At 36.2% G+C, this 23,373-nt stretch overlaps 3 protein-coding genes and 1 long non-coding RNA gene across 5 annotated transcripts in view; all 4 read right to left on the bottom strand.

Annotated features, from left to right (window-relative positions):
• Positions 1–7,177, bottom strand: part of LOC106667356 (growth factor receptor-bound protein 10-like) — a 40,873-nt gene extending 33,696 nt beyond the window's left edge. The window contains exon 1 of the mRNA XM_014395252.2: positions 7,068–7,177. The gene's annotated coding sequence lies outside the window, so the exon portion shown is untranslated. The remainder of the gene's footprint in view (positions 1–7,067) is intronic.
• Positions 1,908–4,046, bottom strand: LOC112126285. The gene is made up of 3 exons (XM_024225072.1): positions 3,663–4,046; positions 3,430–3,600; positions 1,908–2,261 (listed from the first exon to the last, which is right to left on the bottom strand). Exons 1-3 carry the CDS (start codon positions 3,717–3,719, stop codon positions 2,010–2,012), a joined length of 480 nt encoding a protein of 159 aa, XP_024080840.1. The 5' UTR covers positions 3,720–4,046; the 3' UTR covers positions 1,908–2,009.
• Positions 7,178–7,498: 321 nt separating the features above from the next.
• LOC106667302 (venom carboxylesterase-6-like) lies at positions 7,499–10,731 on the bottom strand. 2 transcript variants are annotated; one of them, XM_014395172.2, is made up of 7 exons: positions 10,143–10,731; positions 9,658–10,074; positions 9,327–9,603; positions 9,108–9,272; positions 8,801–9,055; positions 8,464–8,740; positions 7,499–8,402 (listed from the first exon to the last, which is right to left on the bottom strand). In XM_014395172.2, the coding sequence occupies exons 2-7, from the start codon at positions 9,826–9,828 to the stop codon at positions 8,252–8,254; spliced, it is 1,296 nt and encodes a 431-aa protein (XP_014250658.1). In that variant the 5' UTR covers positions 9,829–10,074; positions 10,143–10,731; the 3' UTR covers positions 7,499–8,251. The 2 variants fall into 2 exon arrangements, with proteins under 2 accessions (XP_014250658.1, XP_024080839.1); XM_024225071.1 differs by having other exon boundaries at positions 9,658–10,731.
• Positions 10,732–13,687: 2,956 nt separating this feature from the next.
• LOC112126284 lies at positions 13,688–20,014 on the bottom strand. The gene is made up of 3 exons (XR_002909864.1): positions 19,930–20,014; positions 13,809–13,956; positions 13,688–13,728 (listed from the first exon to the last, which is right to left on the bottom strand). It is a non-coding gene; the product is annotated as an uncharacterized LOC112126284 (long non-coding RNA).
• Between the last annotated feature and the right edge of the window lie 3,359 nt (positions 20,015–23,373).

Below are 23,373 nucleotides of genomic sequence, written 5' to 3'. Positions count from 1 at the left end.
AATGGATCTTGAAAAGTTTAGTTCAATGAAAGTATCGATTTAAATATTATATATAGGAAAAAATGATTTCAATGAAATACAATCCATCCTAAGAGAAAGATTATAGGAAAGAATTGATATGATTATCGTATAAAGGGAACAATCGATTAATAAAACAATTAATCGCTCTTGAAATGTTGAGTTAAACGATAGTATGGATTTAAAGTTTCAATATAGAGAACAATAATTTTTTTTAAAATTATAATTAATTTCACTAGTTTCGTGGTCCGCTTGACCAATTAATATCTTACGATTAATTAAGGTTTTCAGTTGAGATAAAAAAGTCAATGGCACGACCGGGGGATTCGAACCCACGACCTTCGGCTTGATACGCCGCTGCTCTACCATTTGAGGTCACGATAGCTCAAGTGATAGAGCAGCGCCGTATCAAGCCGTGCCATTGACTTTTTATCTTAACTTAAAACCTTAATTAATTTATTATATTTAATCAATTTTATAAACTATCAAGTTTAAAAAGGTATGTTATACTAGGAAAATCGATTTAAATACTCTAAATAGAAGATAATCGATTTAAAGGAATGAGAATCCATCCTAAAAATGTTATATGAGAAGATCAATTTAATTTTTTTATATTAAAAACAACCGATGCGTAAATCGTTCTTAGAGCAGTCGGTTTATTTTAAATTTAAATGTTGTATACATTTTAGAATAAGATTATCGATTTCATAACAGTTATACTAGAGAATCGATTTAAATATTACATAGGAAACCATTTATTTTAAGGAAAGAGAATCGATCCTAAAGGAGAAGGTTATATATCCGATAGTATATATATAACAAATAATCGATTATTAAAACAGAGCCGATCCTAAAGAGAAAGGTTATACGATAGTATCGATTTAAATATTGAATAAATAGAACAATCGATTATTAAAACAATTAATCGATCTTAAAAAGGTAAGTTAAACGAGGGTGTCGTTACAAATATCAAATTAAAGTAAAAAATATATTTTTAAAACAATCGATAATAAAAGGTAGCCTATACAACAGAATTGATTTTATAAAATAGAATACGATCTTAATGAGAAAGGTTATACGCGGATAGTGATATAAATATTTTTTACCGGGTATAATCCTTTTGCAAATGTAGGTTATACGAAAATATCGTAAAACAAGTGTTATAGCAGAAATATAGGAGAAAATTATCCGTCCCGGAGGGCCTAATTTGATTCCTTTCGACCCTTTCAACTACCCTTCTCGTATTGAGAATTAGGGTCGTTTTCTTCTTTATATGCAGAGTTTTGCGCGAATTTCGTTGATTGGAGGAACGGTGTGAAAGAAGTGATACGGGCCTAAGACGCAGAAACGTTGACACATATTCGCCTTGTTTACAATTCAACGTCCCATTTAAGACCGGACGTTCTTGGAACGCCTCCAGGGGGGACAGGCGTAAATCACTCGTTTCCACCTTCCGCGCGTCGGGAATGTCGCCGAGGGACAAGCAGTCTGCCAGGTTCGATAATAAAAAAAAATTTATCATCAGAGATCGGCTCAGGCGATGACTGTATTCGGAAAGGTCAGTTACTTTGTTTACGCATCCTGGGGGGGTCGATGAACTCGATTCTGACACGGCCCTGTTCGAAAAAGTTGGATGAAATTCCACGGGTGGCTTTTCCGCATGGTTAACGCAAGGGAGGTGGGGGATCCGGCCCGGAGGACCAAAAGTTCCGTTACAATCCGGAACGGTTAAAAAGACTGGTACGATGTGAAAAAAGTGAGTCATAGGTCGTTAAAAAAAAATCTTCAACATATAATTAAAGGGTGTTTGGAAAAGCAAAAGCCGGCCCGGAAGACCAGATTGAAAAAAAAGTCAGCTCTATATTAAAAATAAAATCTATTGACATAAATACAAAGAACTTTTCTGTTTAAAATTGTTTACTTTATTCTAGTTCAAAACAACAAAAAAACACCTGAAATACCCTCCCCCCCATTCGGCCCGGAGGACCAAATCAACTATCGCCATTTTCTCTAGGACTGTCGTGAAGGAACGACTCGAGGAATTGTGAGATGTAGTGCCAGCTCGGAGTCCAGCCCGGATGGCCTTCCAGCATACGCTCGATTTCGCGCAGGACCTGCAGTACCGCTGAAGTTGTCTGAAGCCAGGCGTCGGACACGGAGGCCGGATCGGCCTCGAACCCGCCGGCCATCGCGTCCACGGAAAACTTCACCTTGGCGATCAGGGCGCTCATGCGGCCCTCGTTCTAAAAAAATCCGGCCCGGAGGACCAAAAATATATACACCATTTTTTAATCACGGGACATCAGAAAAAACAATAACCAGCCAACTACCATAATTAAAACTTATTTCAATGATGACGTCGATGACTATGTTTAATGATCATGATCGGTCATAGTCCAATGTTCAATTTTCATCCAATTCCTAACTTGTAGCTGTGTCTGTCATGTGGAGAAAAATAACCATAAACTATTTCCAACCAATGTGATCGTAGTAACATAAACATGATGAAAAATCATTATCGTCATGCCCCAAAGCTCATGATCACAGGCATGTTTCATCTAAATAACTAGAAATGGCAAAATCAAATCTTAAATCATCAAAAAAAGGCCAGAAAATTGTGGGAGTGTGATAGATAAAAATGAAACTCCATGAAATGAAACTCCATGATTTTGATTCATGATCATGATCTATGATGAGGCTAAATAGATAAAGCCTTCAAAATGTAGAGGTTTTATGCTTAGGTCTATGCTTAGGTCACCTGTTAAGACTTGTTGTTCGACAGTCTAGGAAAAATGACCAAATATGATTATGATCATGATCTGTGATGAAGCTAATTACGCAAAGTTTTCAAAATGTACAGTTTGGATGCTGGCGTCAACTTTAAAGACTTACAGTCTGTCAGTTTGATTAAGATCATGTTCTATGATTTGTTTAAAAGGGTGAAACCTTTAAATTTAGAGGAGTTAGTTGCTGGTGCCATCCTTTGAGACTTATTGTTCGTCATACTAGAAGAAATGTCCAAATACGGTAATGATTATGATCTATGATGTGGCTAAATAGGTAAATCTTTCAAAATGTAGAATTTTTTATGCTTAGGTCACTTGTTAAGACTTATTGTTCGTCAGCCAAGGAAAAAAAACCAAATATGATTATGATCATGATCTATTATGAGGCCAAATATGGGAAAGCCTTCAAAATGTGGCGTTTGGGGGAAAGTGCCAACTTTTAAGATGTATTTTTCGTCACACTTGGCAACTGTCTAAATGTACTTATGGTCATGATTTATGACTAACCGGGTAAAAAGTTAGAATTAAGAAGTTTTGGAGGCTGGTGCCACCGTTTAATTATCATCAAATTTGTCCATAGAGCAGGAAAATGACAAAGTTAAATCCTGAAATTTAAGTCCCTTACCCCAGAGAGTAGGCCTTGTTCCAAGAGGTGCAAATCACGACCTAGCTTCTTTCTGACGGTGTCGATCACCGATGCAGCTTCTCTGGTGCTGTTGTATCGGCCAGGATCGAACGAGTTGGCCTTGTCGATGGAGGCTTGGAGGAGATCGGCGATTAGGTCGAAATCGGCGCACTTTGGAGGGGAAAAAATTAAAAAAGTGCATGGGGTCAGAATAGGAGGAGTTTTCGGCTCACCTGGGACCTGGGAAGGGCGCAGAAGGCTGCGAGGGCCAAGGCGATGAACGTCATCATCTCGCGGCGTAACGGGCGTGATGATAGCCCGGAGGTGGCGACGCGGGACTACCGTGGAGGGGGCCGGGCGATAATTAGACAAACTGGCGTTGTGTGCCTTCGGACACGTACCCCAAGAACGGAATAAACGGGTAAAGACAAATTCAAACAATCCACAATTATTTTTGTGGATGAACCGTCAGACCAAAAGAACAGGAGAAGAAAAATATCAACGACCATTTTCGTATCCTTAAAGCTTGGATAAAGTGCGAAGTATGAAGCAATTCGTAAAAAGAAGTTTAATTTTTAGAAAAAAGTATGAAGCAATTCGTAAAAAGAAGTTTAATTTTTAGAAAAACAAATACAATCAAGACTGGACGGTCCGTGGACCGTGGTAGAAGAAAACCCAGCCAGAGTTGTTTCGGATCTCATCCGGCCCGGAGGACCAAATGTTCATGGGAATTGAATTAAGACGCGATTTTTCTTTTAGCTTTTCTTTTAGTGAACCATTTGGGGACCTGGAGATTAATTTCGCAACTAAGATACTCGACGTTGCCCTTGGCCGCGTTCGTTACGCCCCGGATCATCAATTCGCGGAAAGGGATTCGCGAAGAGAGCGAGAGAAGGGGGTGGAAAGGAATAGAAACCGGTCGTGCAGGATCGGGTTCAAGGGCGACCCGGATACCGTCCGACAGCTGATCCTGAAAGGGAAACCGAGATTGCAAAGGGGAAAAAATTGGCGGTTTTTTTCTCCTACTGCAAAATAGAGAAATATACACTAAGAAAGCAGATTTGCAAACGTGGCGAGATTTAGAACAGGAGTATCAGAATAGAGAGCAAAGATTTGAGCTCTTTTAGGGGACTTAAACTAGAAAAGTATCGGGATTAGGAAGAGATATATTTGAGGTCCTGTTGAACCTTCATCTAGGGGACTGTCAGGATTAGGAAAAAGGTATCTATCTCCAACTGAATCTTTTAAAGAGGAAAAGTATCAGGATTAGAAAGAAAGAGATTTGATTTCTTTATGAGGCGTTAGGCTGGAAAAGTATCAGGATTGTGATGAGAAATATTTGAACTACTGTTGGACTTTCATCTAGGTATCAGGATTAGGAAATAGATATCTGAGTTCGTACTGAGTAATCCTTTAAAGAGGAAAAGTATCAGTATTAGGATGAGAAAGATTTGGAGCTTCTGTTGACACTTTAAACTGAAAAGGTATCAGGGCCGAGAAGAGAGAGATTTGAGCCGTGAGACATTAACCTGGACAAGGATCGGGATTAGAATGAGAAAGAATTCGGGCTTTTGTTAACACCTTAAACTGTAAAAGTATCAGGATTGGGAGGATAAAGATATAAGCTTCTGTTCACACTAGAAACAGAACGCTATCTGGACTGTGAAAAGGGAGATTTGAGCTCCTTTTAAGACCTTAAAATTAGAACCAGGATTAGGAGCAAAAAAATTTGCGCTTCTGTTGAAACATTGAGCTGTAAAAGTATCAGGATTATTATGAGAAAGATTTCGAGTTTCTATTGAGAACTTAAAATGAAAAATATCAGGATTAGGAGGTTGAAGATATGAGAAGATTGGGAAGGGGAGACTTGAGCTCCTTTCGAGAACCAAAACTTTAAAAGTTTCGGGATTATGATGAGAAACAGTAAACATCGTTGGAAAAATAAGATTTCGAGCTCCTGTTGAGACATTGAACTAGCAAATGGTCAAGATTAGGGAGAGTAAATTTGAGAAAGAGGAAAAGTATGAGGATTAGAAATAGACAGTTTTGAACCATTTTGAGACATTGAACTACATTGAAAAAGTATCGGGATTATGATAAGACAGATTTGAGCTCTTGTTGGGGCATTCGACTTAGCAAATATAAGGGAATTAGGATGGGAACGATTTGAGCTCCTGTTCATACCTTAAACTGAGCAAGTATCGAGATTAAGAAAAATAAGATTTCGAGCTTCTCTTGAAACCTTGAACAAAGGAACAGGATAAGGAAGAGAAAGAATTGAGATACTGTTTAGACCATAGAATGGGAAAATATCAGGATGAGAAACATTAGAGCTCCTGTTGGGACATTAAAATGGATAATTATTAGATCAGGAAAAATGAGATTTCGAGTTCCTGTTGAAAAATAAACGGGAAAAGGAGCAGGATTAGGAAGAGTAAGATTTGTGCTTCTTTAGAGAACTTAAACTGGAAAAGTATTAGGATTAGGAAAATGTTAGCATTACGATGAGAAACGGTTAAGCTCCTGTTGGAATATTAAACTGGATAATTATTAAGATGAGGAAAAGTGAGATTGCCAGTTCCGGTTGCAAAATGAACGGGAATAGGAGCAGGATTAGAATGGGAAAAATTGGAGCCCTTGTTCACACCAAAAACTGAAAAAGTATTAGGATTAGGGATTGATAAATTTAAGTATCTTTCGGGATTTAAACTGGAAAAGTATCAGGATTACGAGGAGAAAGATTTGAGCTTCTGTTGGTACAAGGAAAGAATAAGAATGGGAAAAATTGGAGTTCCTGTTCACACCTTAAACAGGGCAAGTACTAAGAAAAATAAGATTTCGATCTCCTGTTGTAACCCTGAACTGGCAAACGATCAGCATTAGAGATAGATTTGAGAAAGAGGAAAAGTATAAGAATTGAAATAAACCGATTTGAGTTCCTTTCGAGAACTTAAACTAGAAAAGTATCAGGATTACGATGAAAAAGATTCGAGTTGCTGTTGGGACTTTAAAGTGCGTAACTATTTAGGATTAGGATGGGAAGATTTTGAGCTCCTATAAACACATTTTACTGGGCAATTATTAGGATTAGGAAAAATGAGATTTCGAACTCCCGCAAAATCTTAGAACAAGGAGTATCAAGCTTGCTATAAATTCTGACCGAGCTCCTTCCTAGATATTATTCAAACACTATCAGGTTTAGAAAGAAAGAGATTTGAGCTCCTGTTGAGGCCTTAAAGTGTAAAAGTATGACAATTAGGACTCCTAATCTAATCGTCTTTTTTGAGACGTTAGGCTGGAAAAGTATCAGGATTATGATGGGAAATATTTGAGCTCCTGTGAAACTTTCATCTAAGTAAGTATCAGGATTAGGAAATAGGTATCTGAGCTCCTACTGAATGCGTTAAAAAGGAAAAGTATCAGGATGAGTATGATGAGAAAGAAACTAAAAATAAATTGGAATTATTATGGGAAAGATTGAGCTTCTGTTGAGACCTTAACCTGGAGAAGTATCAGGATTATGAGGAGAAAGATTTGAGCTCCTGCTGAGCCCTTAAACGGGATTAGGTGCTGCGTACACAATTTCCAGTTGACACCCGAAGAAAACTTGAAGCTGAAAATGTTTGATTCTCACTCACCTAGGTGCCATGGTTGTTTTGTCTTTTGGTTGCCGGTCTCGATTGCGATCAGGTGTCGGCTGCTCTGCGATGCCGAGTGGGACCCCTCCGCCGTTCCCCGTCTATGTACCAATCATGGCCAATTTACCGCCCGCGGCCCGGTGTCAATGGGTCAATAGTTATGACCGTCGGAACCGTTGTGCAACGTCTTTTACGCCGTGTTCGGCCGGGCTAAAAATAACAGGCAGGAGCCGGAATGTCGCAAAGCCGGCACTCGAAACAAGATAGCAGTTTAACTATCAGGATCACGGGATGAACTCCTGTTTCAACCTAAGAAGGAGGAGTTTCAGGCTAAGGAAGTGATACATTCAACGAGCTCCTTATAGCTCTATAACAAGGCTATCTTATTATAATAAGGATTAGGTAATGTTACTCAAAACGAGCACCTGGTGTTAGGCAGAGTATCAGGATTTACAAGAATGAGAACTCCTGCCTTAAATCTTGATCGACAATAAGGAGCAACAGGAGTAGAATTTATATATTTATACATTCAACGAGCTTGAATTGATATATTAACGGGATGAGTATCAAGATGACTCGACGTGAACTCCTGTTCAAAATCTACTAAGAGAAACTTGAGAAATGTTCCTGTTACAATCTGAAATGAAGGGTTCAGGATTATAAAGAAAAGAAATTTGGGCTCTGAATTGAGGCCATGAAAAATTATCAGGTTAAGTAGTATACCTTTTCGAACTCCTATTGACATTTGACCCAAAAAAAGGTAGCAGGATTTTTAAACATGTTTGGCCAGCTCCAGCAAAATCATATAATAAGAAGTATCAAGATTGGGATAATTCTAACCGAGCTCCTTCCTAGATCTTATTCAAAAAGTACCAGGTTAAGAAAGAAAGAGATTTGAGGTCCTTTTGAGGTATTGAAGTGGAAAATGATCAAAATTATGATGAGAAAAATTTGAGCCTCAAACAGAAAAATATCAGGATTATGATCAGAATTAAGATTTACTTCCCCATTGAGTTTCCTAATAGGATCTGAATAGCTGGAATATCAGGATGACAATGCAATCTAAATCGAGCTCCTGCTAGATGTTACTAAAGGAATATCAAGAGTGGGACGTACTTCGTTCCACCAACACAAGCTATGATGAAAACATTTTTATTTGTGTTTCTTATACATTATCCATTGTATTATTTCGGTGGGTATGATTGGGGAAAGACTGTTGACCAGAATTTTATCGAGTCGGTGTTGAAGTCCTCTTCCATACGGCTGAAAGGTCCGATTTTGAGATAGTCGCCGGCTGACCCTTCGGTCCAAAGGCGGTAGTTGACGTCCGGCTCACTGTACGGAGGTAGGATTTCGTTGAAAAAAAAAAATAATAATAATGCGTTTTTCTACCCACCCGTATTTGGCGAAATTGGACCAAAGCCTGACGAAATATCTGGATGTCGACTCGTCCGATTCGTCCTTTACGGCTCCAAGAACCAACGGGTCGATCGAGCCGTCGTACATGTACAAGTACTTCGCCCCGGCGTGCTTAACCAGGGCGTCACCGAGTGCGTAAAGTTGAAAATCGGCGGAAGACGAGTATGAGGTCAGGTCACCGAGTCTTGCCCTCATCCTTGCCAGGGCAACATCCCCGAAGTCCACTTTCGCCATGACCTCTTGCAAATATGAAGCTGTTTTGTACGTTTTAATATTAATAAAAAGTTTAAAAAATGTTTTGTTGGAAAGTTTACATCGAGATACACCGATGATCCAAGGTGTGGTGGGCTTAAGTTCCAAAGGGTCGGACTTAATGAAAGCCCCGGGGGTGTCCGTTTCGATTGAAGGGCCAAAGCTAAGGCCAGAACTTTGCACCTGTCCTGGGGTCATCTTTTGAAGGCATTTGGTCAACTTCGGGTCTGGGTTGCATCCAGGAACCCCTTTTCCGTTTGACCTTATAAAACGAAACCGGTCGAACGCTCCTCCATGCGAGATGACTCCTTTCAATCCTGACAGTCCAAAGTTTCAAACTTTAAACCTCTGCTGAAAGATTTTGATTACCTTGGCTGAATAGCATGTGAAGATGGGTCGCGGAACCGCCGCCGAAGACGGTGACGTTGTCCACGTCCCCTCCGAATGAGTCGACGTTCTCCCTGACCCAGGTCAGAGCCATGGCTTGATCCTTAAGTCCCAGGTTGGCAGGAAAAGTCTCCACAGTTGGAAAACCTAAAGTAAATCAACATTGCCTGTTGTTTTTTTTTCGTAGAGGAGTTAACGTACCAAGGACACCAAGCCTGTACTGGACGTCGATTAGTACTATCTCCTCGTCTATGAGGTAATCTCCGGAGGACGCACCAAATCCGGACCCGTGCCCAAAGCCTCCGTGGATGTAAACCATGACCGGAAAACGCTCCTCGGGTTTGACGATCGGCGTGAAGATGTTCAAGTACAGGCAATCTTCCACTCCGATCGTACCGTTTCCGTTCGATTGTATGCACGGCGGTTTGACCTTCCTGCAATCCTTGGTTAAAAACCACGGCTTGACTGGCACAGGATCCTGTCCAAAATTAATCGGTGAAAATATAATAAAACTAATCGTTGTATAACAAACCTGAAAACGCCTACGCCCGGTTGGAGGCTTGGCGTAAGGGACCCCGAGGAACTTGCGGAATGTTCTCCCGTCCCTGGATACGCCGACATCACCTTTTACCGGCCCCAGACGTGTGATGAGGGCGTCGCGGGCCGTCACGGCGGCCAGGAGTGTCAGCAGGGTCGACAGCATGGAGAAGAATGGAAGAGGGGTCTGCCGGTTGGACGGAAACAGGACGAAGCAATTAGGGGCACGCGAACCATGGCCATCTAGGACCACTCGGGCCAACGGTCGTTAAGACCCCCAATTATTCGCCATTCTTTTCCGCACGGAGATGACAATTACGAATCTCACGACACGGCCAGGCGTTGATGATTCAGACAAGAGATTTCGATTGTGCAGCAGAGGCAGTAAAACGCGCAAAGCTCGTGCTACAGTCTGAAAGGAATAGGTATCATGATTAGGATGATCAAACCGAACTCCTGTCTGTATCATTCAGCCCTTACTATTAAGTAAAAGAAGAAACAAGACAGTGACTGTACAGTACTGGCATAATAAAGTCTTCCTGATTGGATAGGGTCTACAAATATTTACAGAACGAGCTGTTTAGAAAATATCGTACTATCAAATCAGGATGAGACTTGTACAGGCTCCTGCCACATCCAACCTTGACGCCTACTGGACTCCAAGACGTGAGCTCCTATCATCATTAATCGTTCATATATTTCTCATTTCACAAATTTCTGTCATATTCATCCTAATATACTCCTTATCCTTATCTATCCATATTATCTGATACTACCACACTAGGAATGATCCTGTCCCTTTTAACTAATTCTGGTACTAGAAATAATATAGCAGCTGTTCGGGGGATCAGCCAACCTCTCGTCCGTCATCATCAACCCGCTCTGTGTCCTTTTCCATGTAGGAGCTGGCCGCTTTACGACCTGTGCACCGCGTCCATTATTGCACTATTGGGCATCTCCGTTTTTCTTTATCTAGAGCTCCTTGTTAAGCTTGAGGCATTTTGCCAAACCACAAAACTGTTTGAAAGGCTCCTTCAGTCCCTGGCTTTTCCTCTCCAAGGATTAGGAATCTCTGCCGACATAGGCCTTCGCACCAATAGAGGACGTGTTCCGCTGTTTTTTTTTTCTATTTCTTCTAGGCAATATCTCTACGGTGAAATGGCAATATATCCACCAATGCAGGGATCTAATGCAGACCCGATTCTGGAATTTAAGTCGACTGAAAATTATGTGTTTACACGAATTTTTTATGTGTTGACACGGACTGATCTTTACCACAGTAGACTATGATTTCATTATTAACAACTTTTTTCTTGAAAAAAAGTTGAGGGGTTACATTGAAGTTACTAGAATGAAGGAAAGATTAGCTAAATGGAGTCGGAAAGTCCATCCTGAAAATGGAGAGCTGAAACAGGAACAATTAGACAAACATACGCAAACCGAGACTATATCGGCACAGATACAAAAGCCTGCCCAAATCAAAGTGATCAGAACAGAAAACGGACCACAAAATTGGGTTACAGAGTTATTAGAATTTAATTTAAAAAATCATATTTCTGAGCCAAAAGATAATTGGGCAAGTATATCAAACAGGCTCCGGCTGACGGACTGTTGTCCATGCCGTAAAGTATTTTGTAACATATTTTGAGTTTGTTGTATTCCATGTAAATAAATACTATTATTCATTCATTCATTCATTCATTCATATCAAACAGGCTGAAACCTTTGTAGAAAAAATATGGCAATTATGAGAATTCATAATATAAAATTGTTGAAATCTGGTACCCTGATAAGAACCGAAAATTATGTGACTACACGACACGGACTGCTGCTTACCACTGTAGAGTGATTTCATTAATTAACAACCTTTTTTCAGAAAAAAAGTTTAGGGGTTATATTCAATTACTAGAATGAACGCAAGATTATCTAAATGGAAGCGGAAAGTCCATCCTGTAAATGGAGAGCTGGAAGAAGAACAATTAGAGAAAATTGCGCCAACACCACCGACCGAGACAAATAACGACAAACAACAAACAAGCAAAACCCTTTCTAAAATCAAAGTGATCAGCAGTGAAAACTGATCACAAAATTGTGCTACAGTATTAATAGAATTTAAAGAAAAAGTATCAAATTTCTTAGCCTAAGAATTATTAAAATTTAAAGAAAAAGGGTCAAATTTCTGCGCCCAGACCTCCACGCGAGGAAGTTTATCAAGCTGGCTGAAACTTTCGTGGAAACTATTATTGAAATTATGAGAAACGAAAATATAAAATGTAGAAATATCGTACCCTGATAAGGACCGAAAATTATGTGATTACACGACATGGACTTTGATGGAAAATATCAAAAAAATATAACATTTAACGTGTTAGGAAAAAGTCGTTCTAATGTTTTATGGATAATAATAATTGAACTTGTCTCAACCACCAGGGAACTGTATCTGATTAGTGCAAAAAAGTCACAATCTTTCCGATTTTTAATTTTTTGTTACTTATTTGGTGCAAATATTTTATTATGTTTTAATTTTATGTTACTATTTGAAAATATAATTAAGTTATGTGTGGGAATTAAGGTGGCTTTTCATTTTATAAGAACTGTGAGATGAAGTGTGCAGTGGGCAGGCAGCTAGGCCATTAGGCAGAATTTGTAGTCTTTGCTTTACTTTTTACATAGGTGTTTATTTTCGCAATAAAATCGAGGTGCAATTGAAGCAATTAGGTGCCACCGCCATCTTCCCCTATCTTTTTATTCAAATTAACATCCAGCCTTGCGTATACTGGGAGAGATCTAAACCTATCAGCGTGTAGATTCAGATTTCTAGGATGTAGATTTGAATGTTGGGAGTTACCTCACTATTCTCTCATCAATCACATCCCATTACTCGCTCATTTTCACTCTTTCTGGAATGTAGCCAAGCCTGACAAAGATCAAACAGTATCTCGCTTCTTAGTACTCAAAGTAGTATTTTTATGTCGTGCCAATTTGGCTTTAAGCCCATGCACAAGTTATCGATTACATCCTCCATATTTAATAACAAAAAGGATTTAGGGATGGTTTTTTATTGATGTGGAGAAAGCTTTTCACCGTGTCTGGCTAAGAGGGCTTATTTTGAAGTTCTTATAGTTTTTCCAACTACTTAAAACAATTTGACATGGAGCAAAAGTCCTTGGAATTTAAATTAAAAACTGGATGTTGTTTAATTCAATTTGTTGATTTTCAATTTCTTATTATTAATTGAAAATTTTTAGTGGAATCTATATCACCTCGGACACAGGCAATCGAAAGAGTTTGTTAAGGTGATCAAACCAGCAGAATCGAAATGGCTATAGTGAAGGGAATTAGGAGCCACCAGTCAGGTATACCGACACTACCAGTCAGTTATTCTGACGGGCCACTGCCCACTGAGAAGACACCAGACCCTTTTTGCCATTTTTGCAAAATAAAAAAAGAAACGGCAAAGCACTACCTCGCAGAGTGTGATAGGTATGCTAGGTCTAGATTTGAAATCTTTGAAGGGGCAGACATCACCAAATCACTCCCCGAGATAAAATGGTCCAAAATCTTGGGGTTTGAGAACAAGTCCAAGAGATTTATGCAGGACACGTGAGCCGACCAACTCCCGGACCTTTTAGGGATGGGGTATGAGTCTACCCAGGCATTTAACCCCGGGTTTGGTCGCCCACCCTGTGTTATATACATAAATTATAAATTATAATTTATATAAATTAATAAATTATATATATAAATTATATTTCATTTATTTAAGTTTTATACATTTCTTGTGTTATTCTTTTCTTGGTGGTGTTCTGTAATCGTGACCTAAAGTGAACTACAAATTTTGACAGAGGGAGGTATTAATCTGTGCCTATTCTAACACTTCTAAGCAGATGCGGTGGTAATAGGAAAACGTTTTATTTTTGTAACACTACCTGTATTAAAATTTGCAGATAGTATTAAACCGAAAGGATTATATCGGCTGCTGGGGCGATAATAAAATATTAATTCTAACATGCTCACTAACCTGACTGCCAGCAGAGAGAGTTGATTTACCATTTGTAAATCCCTCCTGGAAAAAGAAAAAATTAAGTTTAAATGAGAGAATAGTAGACAACTTACATAAATAGATGTTATATAAATAAAACTTACCCTTTGAAGGCAACAATCCTTGCCTTAAAACAGCTAAGATGAACCAGCTAACCACACACTGTTCAACACTCGCGAAATAACTTAACGCACTGTTTAAATAGCACTTTATGAAAATGTAGGAAAAAGATACAAATCAGCACAACGCCATCTAGAAAAGAAAAAACAAGAAATGTATAAAACTTACAATAAATGAAATATAATGTACAATGACAATCAGATTACTGAAAAGGTGTATTAAATAATAATTATAACATACAAAAAGGGCGGAATATGATTTCTTGTACTAATACTAAATAGAATCTCCATATAACTAATTTTAAAAAATCTTATGTATGTTTTGTTTGAACTTTCAACAGGAATGCACGTTTGGTCTACCAATAAAATGTACATTTTTAACAGCATTGATACAACAGCAAATGGTACAAACCATACAGAAACAATCGTCAGATCTATTGCACTAACTGGCCCGGTATAAGTATTCAGATGAGTGTATGTTCCATCATTCAGTATTATCCAGTTTCCCTCATTAATAATATTTTCAAAATATATTATTTGATGAACATCCCCAGGTAATGGAATGAGCATTAAAATCGCCCATATCATTGCAGGGGCTGGAAGTTGTGAAAATAATTTTTTTACTTCTTCTTCTGAAAAAAAGTTATTAGGAAAATATACTGAACATATGGAATATTTTAACGGAGAAAGTGCTTTAACAGCTACTGCCTGGAGATTGGTACTTAAATCAATTTTCCTAGAGGGAATATTATTTCGAATATAGAGTGCCATGCCCCAATGAGCTCTACCTCCATCAGAAACCTCAGCCTCTTTAGAAAAAATGTTGTAATCTTTCAACATAAAGGATTCCGTTTCCTTAAGGTGTCTCCTGAAGAGCAATGATAAAAGGAGTATGGTCCACCATGATCCTCTTCAAAAAGCAATAATTATTTTTCAGTCCTCTCACATTACATTGGATGATTGATTCCATATTAATCTAAAATTTCAACCTTATACCTTACACGAGTCAGCTAAACTGACTACTTAAGATTTTCTTAAGGGGATCAGTAATTTTGGGGGGATTTTGAAGGGGTCAAAGGTGCTTGATGTTCTCCATTAATCGGAGAAGCAGAATGAGGGAGAGGAGAGTTGAGTGGTGAAAAGGAAGAGGGAGGTAGGATGGGGACAAAAACATCGACAGGGGGATCCATAAGGGAACATTGGACCATAGTTTCTACCATTTTTGGTTTCGATTCTTTTTGGCAAGATGACAGATTTTGGATTAAGTTCAGTGAGTTGTTCCCTGACTCTGTCTGACAACCTATTTCTTTCATGCCCATTTTAACTTTTTTGGCAACGGTAATTCCTTTTTGAATAAGGCCGATTAGGGACTTTGCTTGATTAAACGTTATTTTATTTTTCACTTTCAGCTCCAAAACTTGGGTTTCATATTTATATTTTGGGCAATAACGCGCCAAGGTGTTATGTGGGCCTTGACAATTCATGCACACTGGAGAGTGACAAGGAACAGTCTTTTCATGCCTTTCCAGCCCAAATCCACACATAAAAACCTTCTTATTACAAGAAGAAATTGTATGTCCAAAATCTAAACATTTAAAAAACCATAGGGGAGTAGGAATAAATGGCCTTACATCTATCTTCATGTAGGCAACATATAATTCTTTTGGAGGACACGGGGTATTGAATGTGACAACCCATGAAAAAGATGTCCTACCATCTTTTCTTTTTAACTGATGAATGTTTATGACATTAGAACTCTTTAATTCTTCGAGGAGTTCATCAGTAAACTCTTTCAAGTCCCAGCAAGAAATTACACCTTTTGAGGTGTTCAATTTTAATTTCTTTCAAACTTTACCAGTATATTTTCTAAATTTTTAATTTTCATTATTTTATTACCTTGTTCCTCATTGAACGCTTCAATATAAATTAAACCGTCACGACCATTTTTTTATGTTTACTACTTTCCCAACTTCTCTATTTATTATTCTACATATTCTTATTGGCGATAGAGAGTGAAGGCCGCCATTATCTTTCCCATCCGATCTACAAATAATAAAATGTGTTGCCCCAGAAGTAGAAACAACAGGAGAGGGATTCCTATTTAGAAGGGGTAACCGATTTCGAAAACCTTCTCGACCCACTGGGCCAAAGATTTTCCAGATTTTGGAAAATTTTGAAAAAACATGACGTTTAAAGAAAAAGAGAAAAACTAAATTAAATCTTACCCAACCCTGAAACCAGGTTTCTAGAGAGATTCAGTCCCCAAACTGCCCAATAGGGAATATGAGCTATAAACTAGCACCCAGCAGACTTGTCTAATCGTCATCAAAATATTTATCCAACTCACCTCACCAAAAAAAACTTCAAAAAACACTAGATTGAAAAAGGGACGTCCTAGCTTCCAAAACGCACCACTATCATGCACTTATTATATCAATATACCTCGAAACTTCAGTTTTTTGCCCGGAGCAGAAATTCTTGCTTGTTACAAGTTTTATAGTCCTATAGTACCTGTTATTAATATAAAAAGAACTTATTTCAAAATGAAATAAAAAAAACTTTGACTTTATACTGTCAAATTCTTTTGTTGTAGGTGCAAAAATCGGTTCTGATGATGATTTTAGTGAAAAGAGCAAAGCAATTGAAATAAACAGCTCCAATTATAAATGTTTTTGTTAATAATCATTGAAATAATTTGTTCAAATTGAAAAGGTTGATAGAAGTATAGTTGCGGTGCATATTATACTGCACCTTTAAAAGCTATCGTATCCTCCATTCTGTGCTTAAAGCCCACTGGTAAGTCTTAATTCATCAAGGAACTTTTAGGTTCAAATTCGGTATCATTAACACAAATTGCAGAGGAATAAAGTTAACTATTCACTGGTACTACAAACTCCTGTACTTTTTAAATGAATATTCAACAGAGGTGTTAATTTTTTTAAAATCTTGTAATTCAACCATAAATGATCAGGTATGAGTAGAAAAAAATGTCAAATATCCTTTGTCATAACATGACTTACTTTGCTTCTTGAATTTCAGATACCAGATACCGAAACAATGTAAATATATAACAATGTGAATGTAAAACAATGTAAATATTATTGGAGAATGTAAATCAGTTCTTATGACGATTTTAGTGAAAAGAGAAAAGTGATTGAAATAAATAGCTCCAATTATAATTGTTTTTGTTAATAATCATTGAAATAATCGTAAATATTGTCTATATTAGAATAATCTATGGTGTAATAAATTCTTTCCCACCTTTTTCAACATGTTTCAGACATCTTCAATAAACAACTAGGGCTCTGATTCTTTTGTGATTTATTGATATACCTGCTGTGTTTATAAACCAACAGTCTGTAATAATTTCTTTTCATTTATTCCTATGGAAAGTTTGATAAAACAATAGGTAAAGTGTCATCTTCTTTAGTTTTTCCAGGTGAAGTTTTCCATTCACTCAAGAGAACCGAAAATTTTTTTAAAATCAAACTAGTTAAAAGATAAGCTATAGTGAAAGAATGGAAGATCTGGGGAAAACTTTTCATCCCTGACACAGCAGAGAATCTGTCAACCCTCTTTGACCTATTCTTAGAAACGTGAGTACGACACCTCTTCACCTAGTCAGATCATACTAGGGCCTCCTCCCCAGCTAATCATTGCTCTATTTCAATTTAATAATCTTTTAACATATTTTCTGAATCTAGGGACTGGGTTGTAAGGTTAATTCTGAAAATTAGGACCCTGTTTTTCTTCCATTAATTCTAAATTTTACTCTGTACTTTGTGATTTCTAAATTTTTATGCCTTACGTATGAAATAGAGTATCTGTCTGTCAACCTCAGATGGCCTACTCTTAGTCAAGTGGGAATATTCACTCTTCGCCTATTTATATCCTCCAAGGGTTATCTGACAACTGAGCTCTTCTAGCCCACCAATTTCAATTTAATAATGTTTTTAACAAATCGATGGAGGGCCAGATTGTGATGGTCAGTTCTGAAAATTGGGATGGCCCTGCCTTAGCCAGTGAGAAAAAGCAGTATTAATAAATCAATCAACAAATTAGAACAGCCATAAGTACTAATTTTATTTTTTAATCTACATATGTTTAGCAGTCATACTTGACTGTTATGACCCATGATGGCTCAATACGCTGCTACATAACTACATGAACTATTGACTCACAAAGTCATGAAAGCTTAAGTAGTTAGAAACTTGAAACCTGCTCATATCACTAACTTTTCATCTCTACCAAGATCTTAGATAAAAGGTATAATTTATAAAATAATTATGTGTTGCAAAAATGTACAAAAACCATATAAAACGCAAGAAATAAGGAAAATACGTAAAAAGTTTGAAAAAGTATGTATTTTCACCAGTTTTTAGATGTTCACCTACCTGGGGAAGTGTATGTATGAGTTGGAGTAATAATGTATTCGACTATTTCTACTAGGTCTCAGATACATATCGCTCCAGAAATTGTACCCAAAATGTAAAAAAACTTTTTAAAACATGTGAACCAACCTGAAATACTTAAAGTAAGTAATCATGTGTTTTAAACAGTTTTTAGATTTTTATGAACTGGTAGAATTGTTGCGAGTTTGTGTCTCGATGTATTCGACTATTGCTACTAGATCTCAAATACTAATCTTATGTATCTACATTTCGTAATAGTAAATATCTGAAGGTGCCCTTACATTGTCAAATGCTCAACAAAGTGACACGCAAAGTTGCACTGCATCACCCCTATATTTCATTAAATTTTTGTTGAAACTTTAATTGTAAATTGGGAATTGTATGACCACCATGTCCCGAATAGCTATTGCATCAATTATTAAGATTAGATTATGTCAATGTTACAAGAAAATGAAAAAGAAATCTCAGAGTTTGGATAATGGAATGGCAACAGAAAAGGGCGACCATTAGCCATGATAGCCTAATTCAAGAACAACAACCCCACTTGATTACAAATATTATTTGAGGATGGATTCTAATACTTGCGTAGAACTTTGGTAACTGGTATTTCCACGTATGTATAAACAAGACACACAATTAAGAGATTCTCCATCAAGAATACCAGCCAATAATTGAAAATAATGTGCAATATGCACCTACACGACCCGAACTGTACAAAAGATTTCAAACATTTTTGATACTAGTCAATCATTTGTGCAATGCATCAAACACTGCCATTCATTGGCAAATTATTGGACAACAGTATATGATGCGCAATTTGTTTGAACATATCCCTGCCTTAACCAGTGAGTAAACCCAGTATATTAATAAATCAATCAATAAATTAGAACTGCCATAAACACTCATTTTATTTTTTAATCCATATATGTTTAGCAGTCATAATTTATCATTATGACACATAACCTTCAACTCAGTACACCACTGCTCTAACCACTTGAGCTATTGAGACTTCGTGAATCGATATTTCAAGTGGTTAGAGCAGCACTGTATTGAGCTGAAGGTTGTGTTCTAACCCAACTTGCTCGCGACACTAACTTTTTCATCTCAACCAAGGCCTTAGATAGACTGCGTACCTAATTGAAATAATTATACGTTTTTAGTGTTGTGAGCAGGTTTCGAACCAATAACCATCTTGGCAATATGCCACTTCTCTAACCACTTGATCATGACTTCTTGAGTCAATAGCTCAAGAGGTTAAAGCAGGCCGAAGAAAGCAGGTTCGAAACCCACCCATAACATTAACTTTTCCATCTCTCCAAGGCCTTAGATAAAACGCTAAATTAATTGAACTTTTTTAGTGTTGTGAGCGAGATTCCTACCAATGACCATTGGTCTATAAAAAATATAATTAATTGAAATAATCTCATTATTTATTGATAATCATAAAACCGACTTGCTCCTCTTGAAAAAATATTGGATTTGAAGGTAATCGAAAATGAAATTTTATCAAAATCACCAGGCGATCCGAAGAGGTTGAACCGACTCGCTATGTTGCAATAAAACCAACATCCAACAAATCAATATTTAAAACTGGCGATGATTGATAAATTATTTCATTAAAGATTTTTCGTTGATTTCAACGTAACAGCAGCTATTAATGAAAATGATTATAATATTCCGAAATAAAAGCTCACCGTGAAAAAACCGTCTCGACCGTCAATTGTAGCCTGAATCGTCCATGGAAATGGCGGGAAACGGCCGGTGATTCAAGGACACTTCCTAGTAAATAAAAAATATTACATTCTTTAAAATACTTTCTAATAATAATAGCACAAAAACTTACGGAATATTTAACAATTAATTATTTATTTTTAAACTGAAATCATTATTCAAATTCTAAACGGAGAATCATCGGCCTATCAGATCACTGCCAGCTTGAACAAGTATCTTCTAAAAGTACTAAAGTATGATTTTTTTTTTTTAATCGGGCTTAATTAAAAAAAGTAGTTACAATATTCGGTTGATATTATTTTAAACCATTTTTAAATATTTAAATTAATTTGTGAGAAAATTGTATGATTATCAGTTGGTGAGGGGACTGGGAAGTAATATTCCCGCCATTCGCCCTCTTTCTATCGTGGCGGCCGTCGGTTCGACATCACATTTTCATCCTCGAAAAAGGTATTTATCATTTTTGACATTTATTAGTTTAAAGAGTGTTGGTCTTTCTTTTTTTAAAATGAATTCCATTGCAAATAGTCAATTGACCAGTTTTCAATTATTATATAATACGGATATTGATTTATTTTGGCTTATGTATCAAAAGCTTTTCAGCTACTGGCACTTCTAGGCGGCTCAGACGGTTAAGATGTGAAAATTTCATTTAAACCCTCAATAATTGTCTTTTCTCTTTATTTATAAAAAGAAATTGATTAGATTTTATTTGTGTGGTATTTAGTGACCATTAATTAATGATCATTTAGAGATCGTAAGATGCACTCTGCACGATAAAGAAAATGTTTTTTACTTACAGTGAGTAGGAACTATCTTTTTTAAAAAGGATTGAACGCCGCACTCACTCCATCACTCATTTCTGTTAAGAAAATGTTTTTCTAAACCTACATCACACCAGACTGCACCTCACTATCTCTAAATAATCATTAGATTTTATTGATTGATTGCTCTTATATTGATTTTTGATATTCATTTTAATATTAGTTAAGAAGTAGGATGACATTCTATTCTCATCAAATGAATGATGATTCTGACCTCATTTAGTTATATTAGTACAAGAAATCATATTCCGCCCTTTTTTGTATGTTTTAATTATTATTTACTACACCTTTTCAGTAATCTGATTGTCATTGTACATTATAATTCATTTATTGTAAGTTTTATACATTTCTTGTTTTTCTTTTCTAGATGGTGTTGTGCCAATTTGTATCTTTTTCCTACATTTTCATAAAGTGCTATTTAAACAGTGCGTTAAGTTCAAGCTTTATATATATTTTTTTTAAATGAATTCCATTGCAAATAGTCAATTGACCAGTTTTCAATTATTATATAATACGGATATTGATTTATTTTGGATTATGTATCAAAAGCTTTTCAGCTACTGGCTCTTCGTGTCGGCTCAAAGGTTAAGATATGAAAATTTCATTTAAACCCTCAATAATTGTCTTTTCTCTTTATTTATAATTTTGGATTATGTATCAAAAGCTTTTCAGCTACTGGCTCTTCGTGTCGGCTCAAAGGTTAAGATATGAAAATTTCATTTAAACCCTCAATAATTGTCTTTTCTCTTTATTTATAAAAAGAAATTGATTAGATTTTATTTGTTTTAGTGACCTTTAATTAATGATCATTTAGAGACCGTAAGATGTGCTCTGCACGATAAAGAAAATGTTTTTTACTCACTGTGAGTAGGAACTATCCTTTTTAAAAAGGATTGAACACAACACTCACTCCATCACTCATTTCTGTTAAGAAAATGTTTTTCTAAACCTACATCACACCAGACTGCACCTCTCTATCTCTAAATAATCATTAGATTTTATTGATTGATTGCTCTTATATTTATTTTTGACATTCATTTTAATATTAGTTAAGAAGTAGGATGACATTCTATTCACATCAAATGAACGAATACTCTGACCTCATTTAGTTATATTAGTACAAGAAATCATATTCCGCTCTTTTTGTATGTTATAATTATTATTTAATACACCTTATTAGTAATCTGATTATCATTGTACATTATATTTCATTATCGTAAGTTTTATACATTTCTTGTGTTTTTCTTTTCAAGATGGTGTTGTGCCGTTTTTGTATCTTTTTCCTACATTTTCATAAAGTGCTATTTAAACAGTGCGTTAAGTTGTTTTGCGAGTGTTGAACAGTGTGTGATTAGCTGGTTCATCGTAGCTGTTTTAAGGCAAGGATTGTTGCCTTCAAAGGGTAAATTTTATTTATATAACATATATTTATGTAAGATGTCTACTATTCTCTAATTTAAACTTAATTTTTTCTTTTTCCAGGAGGGATTTACAAATGGTAAATCAACTCTCTCTGCTGGCAGTCAGGTTAGTGAGCATGTTAGAATTAATATTTTATTATTGCCCCAACAGCCAATATCAAAAGTTTAAAAAAACTTCGTAAAAGTATGTTTTTTTCTGATTTTTCGATTTTGAACTACCGGTTGAGTCGAGAGTTGGATGTTAGCAAATGTAGCCTGTCGACTAGTTCAACTTGATCTCATGTATCAACCTTGTTAAAATTTGTTCAAAGTACCAAGAAAAACTTTATAAAACTAAGGAAATATCAAAAGTCTAAAAAACTTCGTAAAAGTTTTTTTTCAAATTTTTCAATTTTGAACTCCCGTTTAAGTCAAATGTTGCAAGTTAGAGAAGGTAGCCTATTGACTAGTTCAACTTGATCTAGTGTATCAATCTTGTTAAAATTTGGTGAAAATATCTAGAAAAACTTTATAAAACTAAGGAAATATCAAAACTCTAAAAAAAACTTCATAAAAGTATGTTTTTTTCCGATTCTTCAATTTTAAACTACTGGTTGAGTCGAGAGTTGCGAGTTAGCGAATGTAGACTGTCGACTAGTTCAACTTGATCTCATGTATCTCATGTATAAATCTTGTTAAAATTTGGTCAAAATCCAATTATTTCAATTTAAATTTCTCCTTTAAATTTTTTTAAAATTGTGTATTAATTATTACTAACCTTTCTTTCCTAGAAAGGAATAAAATTCCTCCATAAAAAAAAGAAAATAAATTTGCCACTTTTTGCTTTTTGATAACTGCAAACTCCTTTTACTTAATCCATTTATTATAAACTCTTTTCATTTTGAATACAGATAAGAAAAACACCATACACACATGAAGGAAATATCAATAAGAATGGAAAATAGGAAAAAAAGAGTAAATCTTTCTGTTAAGACACTTTTGTTTGTGTTTTCTTTCAATTGTTTGTGTTTTCTTTCAAAGCAGTAAGGAAAATTTTTGGAAGTGTGGTAGATTTATTACCGTAAAATTAAAATCTAATGAAAAAAAGCTGGTCGATTCTCGTTTTCTACTGTCAAGTGTTATTCTTTTAAGTATCAGAACTTTATATATATATTTATATATA

Source organism: Cimex lectularius, unplaced genomic scaffold (genome assembly GCF_000648675.2).
Source record: "Cimex lectularius strain Harlan isolate CLEC.00 unplaced genomic scaffold, Clec_2.1 scaffold10, whole genome shotgun sequence".
NCBI classification, from domain to species: Eukaryota; Metazoa; Arthropoda; class Insecta; order Hemiptera; family Cimicidae; genus Cimex; species Cimex lectularius.
The sequence above is the reverse complement of the archived record's forward strand: the minus strand, read 5'-3'. Positions and strand labels throughout refer to the sequence as shown.